Source organism: Urocampus carinirostris, chromosome 2, assembly GCF_059441175.1.
Source record: "Urocampus carinirostris isolate Australia breed hairy pipefish chromosome 2, RoL_Ucar_1.0, whole genome shotgun sequence".
NCBI classification, from domain to species: domain Eukaryota; kingdom Metazoa; phylum Chordata; class Actinopteri; order Syngnathiformes; family Syngnathidae; genus Urocampus; species Urocampus carinirostris.
In genome coordinates this window covers 28,000,668-28,016,937 of record NC_142350.1, presented here as the reverse complement: position 1 = coordinate 28,016,937, position 16,270 = coordinate 28,000,668, and the positions used below count along the sequence as shown (strand labels likewise).

The window sequence follows — 16,270 nt, the reverse complement described above, 5'->3', positions numbered from 1 at the left end:
TGTGGGCCTAATATAATAGGCTGATAGAAAAATATTATGCCCCATGGTACAGGCGTGCATTACAATATGGGAGAGGGTATGGACCAGCAGTGGACAAACTACAGCCCGCATAAGCGGTGCAGATAATAGATGGATGGATGGATATATAAATTTAAATTAAATTAAATCAAATTTACTTCATATTAAGGCGTTTAAAAGTGATGTAAGACTGATTTTTCGGAGTCTTTGGAGCCCCAATTAAATGATCTTGAAAAAATGGGTGGTTCACTGGCAGGCTCTTCTTCACATGTTTTTTCTGTACATCAACGTTATCTTATTATGTATTCACATCTTGATTAATTAATGAGAAACTTGCCTTTGCATTCATTTATTATTCATCTAAATCGTTCATTTCTACCATGAGCAGTAATACAATAGATGAAAATGTCTGCAGGGTGCTGAGCCTTAAATGATCCTGTCCTAGTAAAACCTGTAACTACACTTTACTACGGACTATATCACCTAAAATTTCATAAAATTAAATTTAAAAAGATATCACGTTTTGCTTTTATTCAGTAACACAATTACTAGCACACCGTGGTATTGTATGTAAACCTTGAGGGTGATTCCATCCTTCCTTTCATCATGATGAAATCATCACAGCATAAAAAAGCTGTTTCCTACATTTGTTTAATACAGTACACATTAAAAACATCATAGGCATGTATTCAGGACATAGCTTTATTTTGCATACAAACTACATGAACAGAAAAATGAGCTGAAAAATAATTACAGATATAAACAGCAATCTCGAATTGCAAAAGATTTATATTAAATCCAAACCTCTCAATACACTGACCTCATCTCAAAACTGACCCCTACTGGACACATAACCACATTATAATTAAACTCAACTATAATTAATATGTCCTATATACAGATTAGCAGATTTATTTATAATACTGAAAACAATAGGGGTCTATCTTGTTTTGAAAACGGATTTAAAGAAGCTATTTTAGGACAGCGACAATCTGGGCTTTTCATTTATTTCAATGCTGAGCTTGGACTTCTTTCCTATTTTGGCCCTCAGACATTTATAGAGCGCAATGAGAGGCACAGCCAAACTAGGGATTCCTGCTAGGATAAAGATGATCACAAAAATCCATTGGGGATACGACTTGTCCTCCAGAGTTGGGAATTTCTCCTGAAAACAGTGATCAGTGTGAATTAGATAAATATCATGATTCTTAATTCTCCCAAAAAGATGGAAATAAACGTACATATTGTGGATCCCAGGATTTGTAGCCAATCTTTTCGGTAATTTTGGTGATGAAATAGAAGATAAGGATGAAGACCATGATGAGCGGGCTGATGAATCTCCATGTCACCTGCCAGAAAATGTTGGGTTTGTGTCCAATCATGAACTCGATGTCTTCGTTGAATCTGAGCAGAAAAACATGCAGAAGTGCGTCATGATTTTGGTAATTTCACATCATAGTAATGGCCTTCACTCAACACAGTTTCCCAATGTTCAGTGTTATGTGGAATTTTTTCCCCCACTTTCTTTTGATAACATTTTTTTGATATTTAACCTGATCAACTTTTTAAGGCCTAAATGTTGTTGGGAGGCCAGTTATGTAATTCTTGCCCTGTGTTTTTGTACAAAAAAACTGTTTTAAATATAGAAATATGACAGAGTCCTTAAGAAAACCAATATCTTATGAAGACAATATTGACAACCGCTATGTCACTACTGTCATTCACTTCCATGTTTAATTTTCTTCCTAACAGCTGCGATCACTAATCTTGATTTCCCTACTTTGGTGACTCTCCCTTGTCACTATTTAAACGATCTATCTCCTTGGCTCTGTGCTAGTTTGTTGCTTTTCATGTCACCATGTCTTGTCTCAGCGTGTTGGTACTCCAGCATTCCTGCAATTCTGGATCAGGAGTACTGCCTGATGAACTCTTGGACGACCGCCCTTTCTAACTCACTCACTTTTTTTGACTGTATTTATTTTTTTTTGTCTGTCTGTCTGTCTTTCTGTTTGTCTATTCAGTTATTTGTAGTTCATATGAATGTAACTTGGACTTATTCATTACGGTTGATGATTAAAGATTAACTATTCGTGTTTGAATAAAAAAAGGTTAATTTCCTTTGTAAATCGAGAGCTTTTGCACACATGTAGCTTTATTTACCATGTTCCAGTGTTACCAAATGGTATGAATCTTCTCTCTGCCAGTTTATACTAAATTCCAAATTAAACATTTTCTATGAAAACTATGAAAGTCGGGAAAAAATGTCACGTAAGCTGATTTTGTATTTCAATTTTTGATTGTTCCTTGGTCATTTCTGGTGCATTAGTGCTATCTCCTGGATTTTTGCAGAAACAGCCAATTGGATTTGCAGTATTTTTGTCGAAGAACCATGTTTGACTTAAAAGTGGCACTTTTTGAACGCTTTCTCAAGTAGGATTTTCAATCTTTGGCAGCCCTGATTTTCCCACTTGAGAAGTGAAAAATTATCATTCATTCATCTATTTACCAATAATTTGTATCAGTTTTATTTTTAATTATAATGTACTGAGCTTGCAGAAAAACATACTAAACTATCAAAAGAATTGCCAAATGTTGCAATGGTATCTATATTGAACAAAAACAGACATTATGAGGAGTAAAATGGGATAAACAATAAAATTAAACAAAGCACCTGGACAATGTTATCATAAAAATAAGGAAATATAATAATAAATGGGTCTATTTCAATTACCTGTCCATCCCATATATATAAACTACTGAGATCATCTCACAGAATCCAATGACAAGCAGAGGGATGGATCCTCCGTAAGTATCAAATAAAGACAGCCAATAGTTTCCTGAGCCTTGAACAAAGATCAGGCCAACCAGACAGCAGACAACACAAATCACACCTGTTAAAAGGCAAATTTGGAATTACAATTTCACCCCATAAAACATGAAACGATCCACTGTAAATAAGAATGACTTGTATTTAAGTTACCCGTGACAGCTTCTTTGGGCCACTTCTTTGGAAAAACGTTGAGGTATTGCAAAGGTACCACGACGCCCTCAATATTTCCAAACATTGACGACAGGCCGAGGCTGAAGAGCATGACGAAGAAGAGGACGGACCACAGAGGGGAGAAGGGCATCTTGGTGATGGACTCGGTGAACACGATGAACGCCAAACCCGTACCTTCAACTCCCTGAAACAAAGAACGGATACAAGTAAGCGTAATTTTCTCCAAAAACATTACAAAAGCTAAACTGCTCCATTACCTCACTAAGAAATGTATTTATATCACAAAGTCCCAGATTCAGCCCTTCAATGACACTGGAATGTGTCGCATTGAGGTGCTTCAAAGCTTCCGTATAGTTGCCTTCAACAATGTTTCCCTCAGGAAGGTCAAACACATTCAACAGTGTCAGGATGTTTCTGGAAAGATGAAATAGTTATTAGTTATAAAACATGATTTTTGCCTCATGTTAGTAAGTAAAGGCTAGGGCTGCAACGACTAATCAATGTCGTTGACAATAATCGATAAAAGAAAAAGTCGACATAGAATCCCATTGTCAACTATTGTCACGTTTTTCCAGCAGAGTGAGGCATCCCTACAAGAATAATCTGCTAAAGGGTCGCTCATGCACAACAGCATCTCTCTCTGAGTAGTAACATAAACATGCAGGAATGAGGGCGGCAAACGTAAAGTTGCGTACCAAAACTGGGTACTCTAGGCGAGGGTTTGCTTTTTGACACCCGAAACACCCAGTGAGCCCATGTGTAAACACTGATGATGTGTCTTAAGTTGCACCAAAAGTGTATATTAGAAGAGCATTTTAGCCCGGATACGGCAAATATAAAGACTACTTGCAAAGTTTGCAAAGCAGCCCTTGAGTATCATGGCAGTACCTTGGTGATTTACAAATATTTAGAGAGAAAGTCAAGTCAAGTATTGTTTATTTGTATATGCCTTTATCACAAGTAGTCTCAAAGGGCTGCAAAGACCAGAGATTATTTCAAACCACAGACTATTATTATGCTATCCCCTGATCTAAAACCCACACGAGGGCAGGGAAAAACTCCAAAACCTTAACATGAGTATAATGACACCTTGAGAAGGGATCACACAAGGTAATCCCCCTTCTAGGATGGCCAGGCTGCAAATGGATGTTGCAATAACAAATAATACACAGATATTGTCAACATAAAATATAAGGTTATTCATATCCTATAGAATAGAAGTGTGTTTTAAGCCTGGATTTAAACAGAAAGCCAGTCGAACAGTTGAATAAAACAGTCTTACTCGCCTTGTTATATTCAAATAACTTTCAAACAAATACGGTTTAGATGACATGCATTGTACATTTTATACACGTTTATTTCACTATAAAAGAAAGATTGGGCCTGATACCAGACTGTGCCTGACAAATGTATTTGAAATTAAATGCATCCAGTCCGAAAAACAAACCTCAATTGTTAAAACGTTAAACATGACAATCATCAGCTGTGAAAACAGTTTGATTTCAAACTGTTGAGAATTTCCGCTCTACTACTGCTATAAGCCTGTTTTAGGTTTACAGTGATAAAAAAAGTTGACTGCATTTTAATTTCATATTAATTTACCTGTACCTAAAAATGGACCAAGGTTTATTCATGGATTTATGTCTCTACTAACTGGGCACTGCACCTTATTGTTTTTTTTATTTTAAAGAAACTTATTTTTATAAATCTGCAGTATGAGATATGTATTCTTCATTGTACCATTTTTTTCTTGTGTTTATTAGGATTTTCCACATAATTTAAACAACTTCATGTGAAATCTAAGAAAAATGTAATAATTTTTCTTTTATTTTACAAATCATTTAAATAGTCGGTGAATGGTCAACTGTTACAATCGTCATTAGTTGCAGTCCTAGTAAAGATTACGCACTCATTAATGCAGGTGTCATATTGCTGCGTGGCTCGGAAGCCAATGACAGTATAGATGACCGTGGCGGCAAACACGGACGTGATGCCGTTGATGATGGAGATGATCACCGCGTCCTGTTCACAGTTGTTGCTGAAAGAAAAACGCGCACTTACAACATCAAACTTCATGACTTCCTAAAATCTGGCAAAAGTAGGACTCACTGTACTGAGTTGTAGCTGGAGAAAGAAATTAAACCCCCAAAAGCGAGTGAAAAGGAGTAGAAGACCTGGGCGCCGGCGTTCATCCATGTGGAAGGGTTGGCCAGTTCTTCCAGCTGCAGATTGGAAACGATTCGTAATGTAATTCAGTTCCCCGTTACCAAGGAATAACAAACTGACCCTTGGGTGAGGGCCCCATTGAATTATGAGTACATTTAAATTATATTTTGTGGAGTGATGTAGCTAGAACTCTCATGAACCGGTGCATTATCTTCCCCCAGGTTTGGAACTGGGCTTAGATCTGTCGGATCTCCGCGCACCTTTCCCTAATCATCCTAGCCTTTCATACATGCTCGTTTGGACTCCATTCTTTTTTGGATGATTCCACACTACTATCCTATCTGGTGGTAATATGTCAGGTTTGTTTTTTGAACACCGATTTTTGTTAGTAAATAACATCCCTTGTTGAGCACACCTGCTTCTTAACATTTGGTTCCACCTCCGACATCTTGACAGAATTTGATGACAGGTTTGATGAATAAGCGCCACGGAGTCAAATATTGATGTTATTATTTTTCTATTAAAACAGGTTACAAATATTGTAAAATTAAAAAAAACAGGGGTAAAAAATACAGCAATGTGAATAACCGGTAGGGGCAGCACGGCGGCGCAGTGGTTAGCACAATTCTGAGGTTGTGGAAACCTCCTGCGTGGGTTCAAATCCAGCTACCGGCCTTACTGTGCGGAGTTTGTATGTTCTCCCCGTGCTTGCGTGGGTTTCCTCCGGGCACTCCGGTTTCCTCCCACATTACAAAGACATGCATTTCAGGTGAATTGGCCGGTCCAAATTGTCCCTAGGTGTGACTGATCGAGTGAGTTGTCTGTCCCCGTGTGCCCTCCAATTGGCTGGCAACCAGTTCAGGGTGTCCCCTGCCCACTGCCCGATGATTGCTTGGATGGGCTCCAACACCCCCGCGAGCCTACTGAGGATAAGCGGTGCAGCTAATGAGATGAGATGAGATGAATAACCGGTATTACCTACGGTGACAACAAATACTAGGAAATATTCTTCTTATTAGTATTTTTTTTTAATTCAAATAAGCAAAATGAAGTGCTCATTTTAAGTATTGTTTATACTCAAAAATATAGAAATATGAGAAAGATAATTTGAAGAATAACATTCGGGTCTTTTGTAAATTATAGAAACTATTTGGAAATGTATTATATTCAGGTAATTTTCACAAATAGGGCAAACGATAAAACCAAATTTTTTGATCGAATTTTTGTTGGGAGCCAAGGTAAAGAATCAATCAAGTCAATTTTTTTTTTCAACACGCCACTTAACGTAACCTTCAAAACAAGTAAGTAATACACACAAATACTGTAACTGAAAGAAAAAAGGAAAACTTACATCAGGTGTGAACAGAAACTTCAGTCCAGTTAAAGATCCCTTAAGTGTCAACCCTCTGACCAAAAAGATAGTTAGCACCACATATGGGAGTGTCGAAGTCACATATACAGCCTGAAAACAGCGATACATCCTTCAGTACTGTATGATGAAGTCAATTTTTTACAGATAGACAAAAAGAAGGCAGTACCTTTCCGGTAGTCTCGATCCCCCGCACGATACAAACGTAGAGCACAGTCCAGGCGCATATGTGACTTAATAATGTCCACCATTGAATGCCGCCATCATCCACTATACTCGCAGTTGTGTTTAGGGTCTCTCTGTACCAGAAATAATCCACTGGGGAACTTCTTGCACACTCCGAGACAAAGCCTGCGATTATCACAGGAAATGATATACTCTTTCATCAAGATTCCCCCTCATTGACATAATACCTGTTAGATTTTCATTCATCGGACATTGACTCCAAGGCAAGGGGTCTTGGAAAGAATTGAAGAAGTACCAGAGGATCCAAGCGATGATGGTGTTGTAGTACAAACTGATGGTCAGGGAGACGCACATGGAAGCGATACCTGCAAACACAGGACCATATTTTCCGCACTCCCAATATACGAGGCACACTGGACTATAAAGGTGCTTTTTCACTACATCAGGGGTCGCCATCACGGTGCCCCCTGAGGACAGCTGTAATTCCCGCGGACCTGTTCTGTCAATAGCTCACCATTGCATGTATGAAAAATTGTTAATAAATGCTTAAAATTAATGCCATATATTTCAGGTTAGATGTTAGGCTAAGGTTAAGCTAGGATTTGGGTTTCAAAAAAGGGTTTTCAACTTTTTTTTTCTTTCAAAAAATGATTGGCTAGGGTTAGAAGTTAAGGTTTGGGCTACTTATTAGAGTATTAAGCAAAATGTATTGTTCTGAAATAAGACAGGGCTAGGGTTACAGCTAGAGTTATGTGTAAGGTCAGGGGTATGGGCTCCATAATATGGTCCTGAACTGAATTGCGGTTATACAATAGAATTAGTAGTAGTATTATGGTTTCAATGAAAGTTAGGACTACCTAGGGTTACTGCTAGAGTTAGGTGTAAGGCTATAGTTAGGAGCAAGGGTTTGGGATGCATGTAAGGGATTTTAACTGATTTAAGGCTTTTCAAACAAGGTTAGGACTAGAGTTAGGGTTTTAAACTAGGGTTTAGGCTCCTTGTTTTTTTAGTGGTTGACATATTCTATTTAATCTTACTTCCAATGATCAACCTGTGAATAAGTTATCAATTTCTTATGTTAAGTTGTCATTTTTAGAAATTCATGTGAAACTGGCTGCCCTTGGAGCAAATAAGTAACAAAAAAGTAGCTCTCCGCTTGAAAAAGATGGGGGACCCCTACACTAGATGGCTTGCCTCGCCTCGCCTTTTTTGTTTTCCTGAGTCAAGGTGCATAATTTCATTTTTTTAGTACCACCTTTGTTGAGGTTCCAAAGGAGACAACAATCACTTCCCACCACTGATTGGTCAGCAACGTCCATCACTGCTGACCTTTGATTGGTCAATGGGGATTGTCCCAAAAGCTGCAGCTGTGTGTCCACATATTACATGATAAAAAACAATTTTTTTCGAGTTATAGCTGCCCATAATTGTGCCCCATGGTCAGTTGGCGAAGTGCAGTCGAAGCCAATTTGATGGATTGTAGGTTACGAGTTTTACCTCAAGAGTATGTCGCTTGTGCATGGTTATGACATCAAGCCACAGTATCATGGGCTCCACCTTGTCATGGAAACAGAGTCTCGGAAAAGTACTTGGTACCCGTTACACGCCAGGCTTACAAGCTATGTCCGTAAACAATATTTTGAAGCAGTGAAAAAGTCAAATAAGATAAAATCAAAATCGGTCGTCAGTAATCACTGCTTTCAAAGGCACAAATCGCTATCAGCCTTCTGAATGTGTGTGTGCATGCTCACTGGGAACTGGTAAGACGTTTCGATACGTAGGAAGGAATTTCAGAATAGTATGGGCCGCAAGAACAGCAAACTTGCAAAGTTTTTACATAGCACACAAGATTCTGAACTGAATGACGAGAAAAGCATTGTGGGGAGTAATTCGGTTGTTTTGAATTGATTGAAGAGAACGGCATTCTGGGAATTAGTACGATCGTCCTGAAAGATGTAAATCAGCAAATGCATGGCTGCACAAATTCAACCATTTGTCACTTACAATGCTTAGTTGTAGCTGAGAAAAAGAAAAACAATGTTCTCTCTATTCCGACATATCTGGTACTGTGCTATGATCTAATAGATCAGGGGTCGGGAACTTATGGCTCGCGAGCCAGATATTGCTCTTTGCATGTGTATGTATGGCTTGAGGACAAATCAATCTTATGCAAATTCGTTCATGGATTCCAATTCTGATAAGCTCAGAGTCAAGTGCACACATCACCGACGTAGCGCTAATAAAATGGACGGTTTGGTCCAGTACATAAGGAGCATACTCCCTACTAGTTTACAGTCAAATTATTACACCTGTACGGCGCTACAGATTTAGATTTGGCGTTCTTACCATTGCCATCCATCCGTTCATTATCTAAACCGCTCATCCCAAGTAGGGCCGCGGGGGTGCTGGAGCCCATCCCAGCCATCTTCGGCAAGTGGGAAGGGGTCACCCTGAACTGGTTGCCACCCAGTCGCAGAGCAATCAGTGCCATGTGGTTTACTAAAATTAATTACCGTATTTTCCGCACTATAAGGCGCACCTAAAAGCCTTTATTTTTTTCAAAAACTGACCATGCGACGTATAATACAGTGCGCCTTATATATGGATCAATATTAAGTCGCAAAGTCTTGCAACTAAGGCAAGCAGCCGCCGACTCGATTTTCCCCCGAAGGCGAGGTAGTCAGCGGTGTATGCTGGGATTTATATACCGGAGTTTCATTTCCTAACCAATGTGTCAATCATCATTTGAATCAGTCACTATTGGCTACAATTATTCGGAGGTAAAGGGGGCGGATCCTTTTTATCATTTACAGGCTCGCATAGGCTAAAGGGGCGAATCAAAGCCTGCAATTGGCTGAAAAAGATGAATGTAAATCACACGTTGGGTTGCACTACGGCATAGAGAAAACATTTTTTTACTTTTCTGTATTTGTAAATATTTTACTCTCCTGGATTTACTACACTCACGGTTGTAAGAAGACCATGGTAACGTATTATTATTGAACGTAATGGCTGCAAAAGAACTTAGGTGAGCTATGCGGCTTTATATTTTCCCGGTATCTTGTTTTAAAACGATCTTGATGTTTCTGTGATGAGTCTATTTTTAAATTGAATTCAATTCAAAGTGTTTATTGTTATATGCACAGTAAAGAACCCCGTTTCCCTGCACAATAAAACTCTTACTTTGCTGTTCAGACAGTTGCCAGCAAAAAATAAAATGGAAACTAAGAAATGTTTGACATTTCTTGAATCCCAAGACTTTAACCTTCCGAATGATATTTGGAACAATGCATTTGAGTGATTGGTGACATCGTACAGACACTGTTTCCGTATATGTCTGAGACACGTATTTGCTTCTTTGCAAGCTTTGGGAATGTTAAGGGGGTAATAAGTTTGACTGAACTATCTGACTGTTTTGTCGACATTCCCATTGTAGCGCCTTATAATCCGGTGCGCCTTATGTATGGAAAATATAGGACCAAAAACTATTTTTTGGGGGTGCGCCCTATAACCCGGTGGGCCTTATAGTGCGGAAAATACGGTAAGTTATCAATAATTCCAGAAATATGGTACTGCATTTCAAATTAAGTGCGCTCACACATTGCACCAAACTTTGAGGTGCACGTTCAAATATCTGGCCAATTTAGGGTTTCTGGGGAGCACCTTGTAGTCAGGAAAATACAGTAGCCTAACAAAAGTCTATTGGACGACTACTTTCTTGGAGCGATACTTACCGATGCCTGTCAAGTAAGGGTGAATGGACGACCACACCCCCAAACTGCCCGCCCTCAAACGCTGACCGATGGCAAACTCCAAGTGAAGAAGAGGGATTCCCTCCAAAACCAGAAGGATCAGAAAGGGAATCATAAACGCTCCTGTGAGGAATAAACATTGATAAAACTTATATTTGTTTACATCCTGTCGTATGAATGACAAAATGAATTGCAGCTTGTTTTATAACCTGCAGAGCGCGTGCACTTTTACAAGAATGTCAGCCTTTGTACTGGAATATAAAAGTCTTATCTTCCACTGATGATACACTTTTGCTGCGTCAGCAGCTTCTGCGCCACTTGGTAAAAATAATTTTGAAAAGATAAAGATGACAACAACACGCTCCTGGTTGTTTGTGACTGCACTTGTTATGTTTTTTTTTTCAGGGCAGCAATGAAATAATTCCATTAGGATGTTTATGTTGCACTAGTGGGCCGCTTTGGTTGAAAGAGCGCAGTCGTCAAGGAAATAGAATGCAATAAAAATGACGTAAAATCCACTGTTTTACGACTCTATGTACCGACACAAATTTGCATTGCATAAGAAATGAGTGTGTGGAAGTTCAATGTTGCATGTTGAAGACTAATAAAACTGGTTTATTCGTATGATGAGGAATGCATCTCAAAAACAAATTATAACATCTATCCATCTTTCTATCTATCTATCTATCTATCTATCTATCTATCTATCTATCTATCTATCTATCTATCTATAAAAACAAATTCTTCATCCTCCTAGGTATGGTGATGTATGTATTATTCTTAGACTTGGGTCCTCTAACAGAGACTTGGGAGTTTGAGGATTCTGCGCAGTATCCTGTTCTTGGGACTGCACTATTCTGGGCCAAGGTATATCCGGAAATCTGTTGGGGCTACTCTTACAGTTTGGGGATTACTGTCCCAGGCATCACACTGGCATTGATCTTCCACATCTGGTCCAGTTGCTCTTTAAAACCTGGTACGTTTACAGTTTCTCATGTTCCTTCTTCCTGATGTTGGCATCAGCTGGGATCACCATATCCATTATCAAAACCCTCTTCTGCTCTTTGTCCCCACCACTATGTCTGGTTGGTTAACCAGGATCTGCTTCTCAGTCATAAAGCTGAAGTCCCACTGGATCATGGCCCTGTGGTCATGTGTCTTGGTCCAGTGGAATTGGCTACTTCCATGCTTTACTGGTGGCTGATGTTCCTGTATACTATGCTCCTTGATTATGCCCCTCCATGTAAGTTGTTTCAGCTCGAGCCCTTGCCAGCTATCTTTGGCGAGTTGGCAGTGGATACCCTGAACCGGTTTCCAGCCAAGCACAGGGCACAAGTAGACAGAAACCTATTTACACTCGCTAATATACCTAGACACAATTTTGAGACACCAAATCACCTGCCATACACATTTTTGGAATGTGGGAGGAAAAACAGGGAGACCATGCAAACCCCAAACAGGGAAGCTAGTAGCAAGATTTAAATCCAGGTACAACGCTGGCATTGTGCTGTGCCACGGATGTGCTAACCACTTAACCACTGTGCCACCCCAATAAATTTATATATATATATATATATATATATATATATATATATATATATATATATATATATATATATATATATATATATATATATATATATATATATATCCATCCATTATCTGCACCACTTATCCTCAGTAGGGTCGCAGGGGGTGCGGGGGGAGCCATCTCCGGGCAGTGGGCAGGGGACACCCTGAACTGGTTGCCAGCCAGTCGCAGGGCACACAGGGACAGACAACTCACTCGCTCATTCACACCTAGGGACAATTTGAACCGGCCAATTAACCTGACATGTATATTTTTGGAATGTGGGAGGAAACCGGAGTGCCCGGAGGAAACCCACGCAAGCACGGGGAGAACATGCAAACTCCGCACAGGAAGGTTGGTAGCTGGATTTGAACCCATGACCTCAGAACTGTGCTGCATACACGCTAACCCTACCCTAATATATATATATATATATATATATATATATATATATATATATATATATATATATATATATATATATATATATATATATATATATATATATATGTCATATATATGCTTATTGGTTTATCCGCAACATTTGCATTTTATTATCTGCCCGCTTGGTGAAAATGCAACAGTATTCATCCATATAACTTGTAAGTCAATGTTTTTGGCAAGACATTCGAGCATTATTCGAGCATGGTACCCTGCTGATTTGAGTTAATAAGTGAAATAAGTTAAATGTAGAAAAATAGTTTCTTTGCTTAATGATGTTTCTTGGGCCTGACCCCAAACATTCCCCCGACCCCCATCGGGTTCCATACAGACCATTACATACATGTATAGGTAGGTACCCAATGATCGCGTTGGACCGTAAAATATCCATCAAGGAAGGATGCTGCCTCCCAACTGCCAATCAAAGCTCAGTAAACATAAAACAGTTAAAAATGATGTCGCACTTCTGCCAAGTACGTACGTATCATTGGACCCTATTAAAAGAAAAATCTGCGATGCCCATGGTGAGGGAATAGTGTTCTAAAAATTATAATAACAATATAATAACAATAATGATAACAAAAATAACAAATATGTAAAATAATATATCTATGCGGACTGATCACTATTACACATTTTAGAGAAAATAATAGTGTCATTAACTTGGAAATCTATTTTCATACAGCACATAAATAATCTATCGTGGCGAACACAAAATTTAATTGATCTATTAAGAAACTAGATGTAGTCACATTTGTTGAAATATTTCCCTATCAGTTATTGATTATTCCACTCGTTGCATCACATCTAGATCTGACAAAAAATAAAATTCAAATATATTATTGTGAAAAGCGTTTAGACAGTGAAAGGGATGGCTAGACAAGCTTTGGCTTTTTCCTGTCAGTCGGTTTTCCCAGAGGTATTATAAAGTTGTTGTTTCTGAATTGATTGTAACCCTTGTGTTTGCATGAACAGAAGGAAAACAATAAAGTGTCAATCAAATATTCAATTAATTATAAAATGTCAAAGACAAACAACACTAAATGAAAATGCTGGACCAATTAGAAATGTCCAAACATATTTTTCAGTTCGAAAAAAACACAAAAATACTAGATAAATTGCCTTCTGGAAATTTCAATGAGAATCGTTGACATGTGTCCATTAGAAATATCTGAAAAGAAAGCAAAAAATAAAACAAAATTTAAAAAGTAAATTGCTCCAGTGACGTGCAATCAAGGGTGGCAGGTGAGACACGGCCACAACTGTTATTATGGAAAGATACAATTACAAATATGTCAAATGGTTGTATTTGTTCAGTGTTAAAGCCCCATTGTGTACCATTTGACCACTAGATGGCACTGTTGTCTAATGTGACCAAAAACCAGTGCCACAGCTAGCAACAACAAGGGAGACAAACATGGCGGCAACATAAGTAGGGATTCCACTTATGTAAAATAAATACAATTTTTCAACCTTTTTTAAAAATTGCTGAATCTTCACGTTAAATCACGAATATTATCAATACAATTAGTATACAACATATTACTGTGCTGAGCGTCTGCAGATACAGCGTGAGGCATGCAAATCTTTTGCCTCATGGCAGAGGGCAAAAGTGAAACCAAAAATCTGATTTGGCGCCCCAAACAATTAGTGATAGCATTAGCAAGCCAATAGCAAGTCAAGCCCCCCTGTAATTTTTTTCTCGTTGCGTGGACTTTCTTCATAATGGAGGATTACTTGCGATGTTTTTATCCAAAAGAAGCAGTGCATACACTTAAATTTATAAGTTAAGGTAACACATTTAAACGTTTTTTTTTTGTCAATGCTACAGTTTGTATATTATTTTCTTTCTCCATCAATTACAGGCACCGCTCATCCTTAGTATGGTTGCTAGGGTGCTGAAGCCCATCCCAGCCAGTGGGCAGGGAACACCATGAACTGGTTGCCAACCAGTCGCAGGGCGCACAGAGATAAACATCTCACTCGCTCATTCACAGCCAATTAACCTGACATGCATGTTTTTAGAATGTGGGAGGAAAGCGGGGTGCCCGGAGAAAACCCACGCAAGCACGGGGAGAAAATGCAAACTCCACACAGGGAAGTTCGATCTCATGACCTCAGAACTGTGCCGCGGACCCCCAACCACTCATCCGCTGTGCTGCCCACTTTCTTTCTCTTGTCAGTGAAATGATGATTATGATGCACGTTCATCTACTTGTCAATCTGAGTGGGCCTCACCAGACACAAACCTCACCGCATGTCACTGGATTCCTGGATTGTTCCCACTTTGATGTGAATTTAACCCACAACGCAATAATCATATTATTTTTTTACAGTTACATATCATCTTAAACTTCTTATTACCTTGGAGGCTCCGGCGCTCTCGTTTTACAATCGCTATTTAAATGACCGAAATTCTGCAACTGATGGGCTATAGAGAAAATTCAAATGGTTCCTGAAAGAGATAAAACGGTTTCAACAGGGACAAAAAAAATACATAATTCAATCAATGTAGTTCTCTAAAACACCCTCAAGGTCGCAGCAACTTCCCACAATGGTGTCATACAGGAATCCATGTGTGACAATGGACCAATCACAGGCAAGAAATGACACAGACGGGGCATAATTAATACTGTAAAGCATTTTTTGTTATCTATAACCTATAAAATCAAAAATTTGAATCCTTTGTATATCACTTTATTAGTTTAGATTGTCAAATGGGGGAATGCAATGAGGTACTGATGGGTCATTTATGATGTGGGTATCTTTGTCCAGAAATTGCTGTGCTACCACACAGGCCCATAAAACGCATGGCTATGGTAAAAACAGTTGACAATATATGGACAACTGACGTTTTTGTATATATTTAGAAGAGTTCCTCTTTCCAGCTTATGTTGTCTTATAATGTCTTTATGTTCAGCTCCAGTTCATCATATTGGGAAGTATCTGAGTCCGTTTTTGTTTTTTGTTTTTCATTTTAAACTGCTATTACAGCGTCTTAACGTATGTCTATGGTAGATAATGCCAGATATTGAAAATTTGGGTTGTTCTGTGAGAAAAAAACGACCAAAAGTAATCCCTCACAACATGCTATCTGACTCTTTCATGACAAAAATAACAAATACATTCCAGACAAGCTGTATGATACTTGGTTAATAAACATTGCAAAGCACATCAAGGACAATACTTTTTTCGTTACTCACCGCCTCCATGACTCTGACACAAATAGGGGAAGCGCCAGACGTTCCCTAATCCCACACAAAATCCCACGCATGTCAGCATATACTGCGCCTTGTTGTCCCATTTGGGCCTGTCCCCCACTTCGTCCCTCTCGAGCTTGTCCAACTGCTGGTGAGACAGTATCCTGTCCTCCAGCCCAGGGTTGGGAACCTGAAGCTTCATGATGCCTCACAATACCACACAACCACGCTTCACTGAAAACACCCGGGATGCAGCCGAGAGACTATATAACGGCTCTTTGTTACATATTTACAGAATGCTGTGAAGCTGCAGGATGTGAGACACAATCTGGATTCCATTCAGGAAGTAGCGGCTTATCTGCTGGTGGCGGGTCATTGCTGTTATAAAAATTTATGGGCAAGTGTACCTGTATCGACTGTTAAGGGTGGCCTTCAAAGCTTTGGTAATTACCGTCTCAGCACAATCAACAGTTTTTCCAAGCACAGTATTACCTGGCAACTGTGAAAGTAAGAGGAAGAAAAATAGAATATGTCTCTCGTTTCATTTCCCTGCCCATCTGTCAGTCC

At 39.0% G+C, this 16,270-nt stretch overlaps 1 protein-coding gene across 1 annotated transcript; it reads right to left on the bottom strand.

Moving 5' to 3' along the window:
• Nucleotides 1–994: 994 nt before the first annotated feature.
• On the bottom strand, nucleotides 995–15,930 carry LOC148371571 (sodium-dependent neutral amino acid transporter B(0)AT1-like). Its single transcript, XM_088327900.1, has 12 exons — nucleotides 15,707–15,930; nucleotides 10,475–10,615; nucleotides 6,968–7,105; nucleotides 6,724–6,905; nucleotides 6,537–6,647; nucleotides 5,129–5,241; nucleotides 4,929–5,057; nucleotides 3,277–3,433; nucleotides 2,999–3,203; nucleotides 2,750–2,909; nucleotides 1,260–1,422; nucleotides 995–1,183 (listed from the first exon to the last, which is right to left on the bottom strand). Exons 1-12 carry the CDS (start codon nucleotides 15,903–15,905, stop codon nucleotides 995–997), a joined length of 1,887 nt encoding a protein of 628 aa, XP_088184026.1. The 5' UTR covers nucleotides 15,906–15,930.
• Between the last annotated feature and the right edge of the window lie 340 nt (nucleotides 15,931–16,270).

What these genes read in the sequence shown, in the direction of transcription:
- LOC148371571 (XM_088327900.1), bottom strand. Translation starts at nt 15,905, where the DNA reads ATGAAGCTTCAGGTTCCCAACCCTGGGCTGGAGGACAGGATACTGTCT. An exon ending in GATGAATGAAAATCTAACAG is followed by an intron (nt 6,906 to 6,967) that starts GTATTATGTCAA and finishes TGATAATCGCAG; the next exon opens with GCTTTGTCTCGGAGTGTGCA. An exon ending in GGATCGAGACTACCGGAAAG is followed by an intron (nt 6,648 to 6,723) that starts GTACTGCCTTCT and finishes CGCTGTTTTCAG; the next exon opens with GCTGTATATGTGACTTCGAC.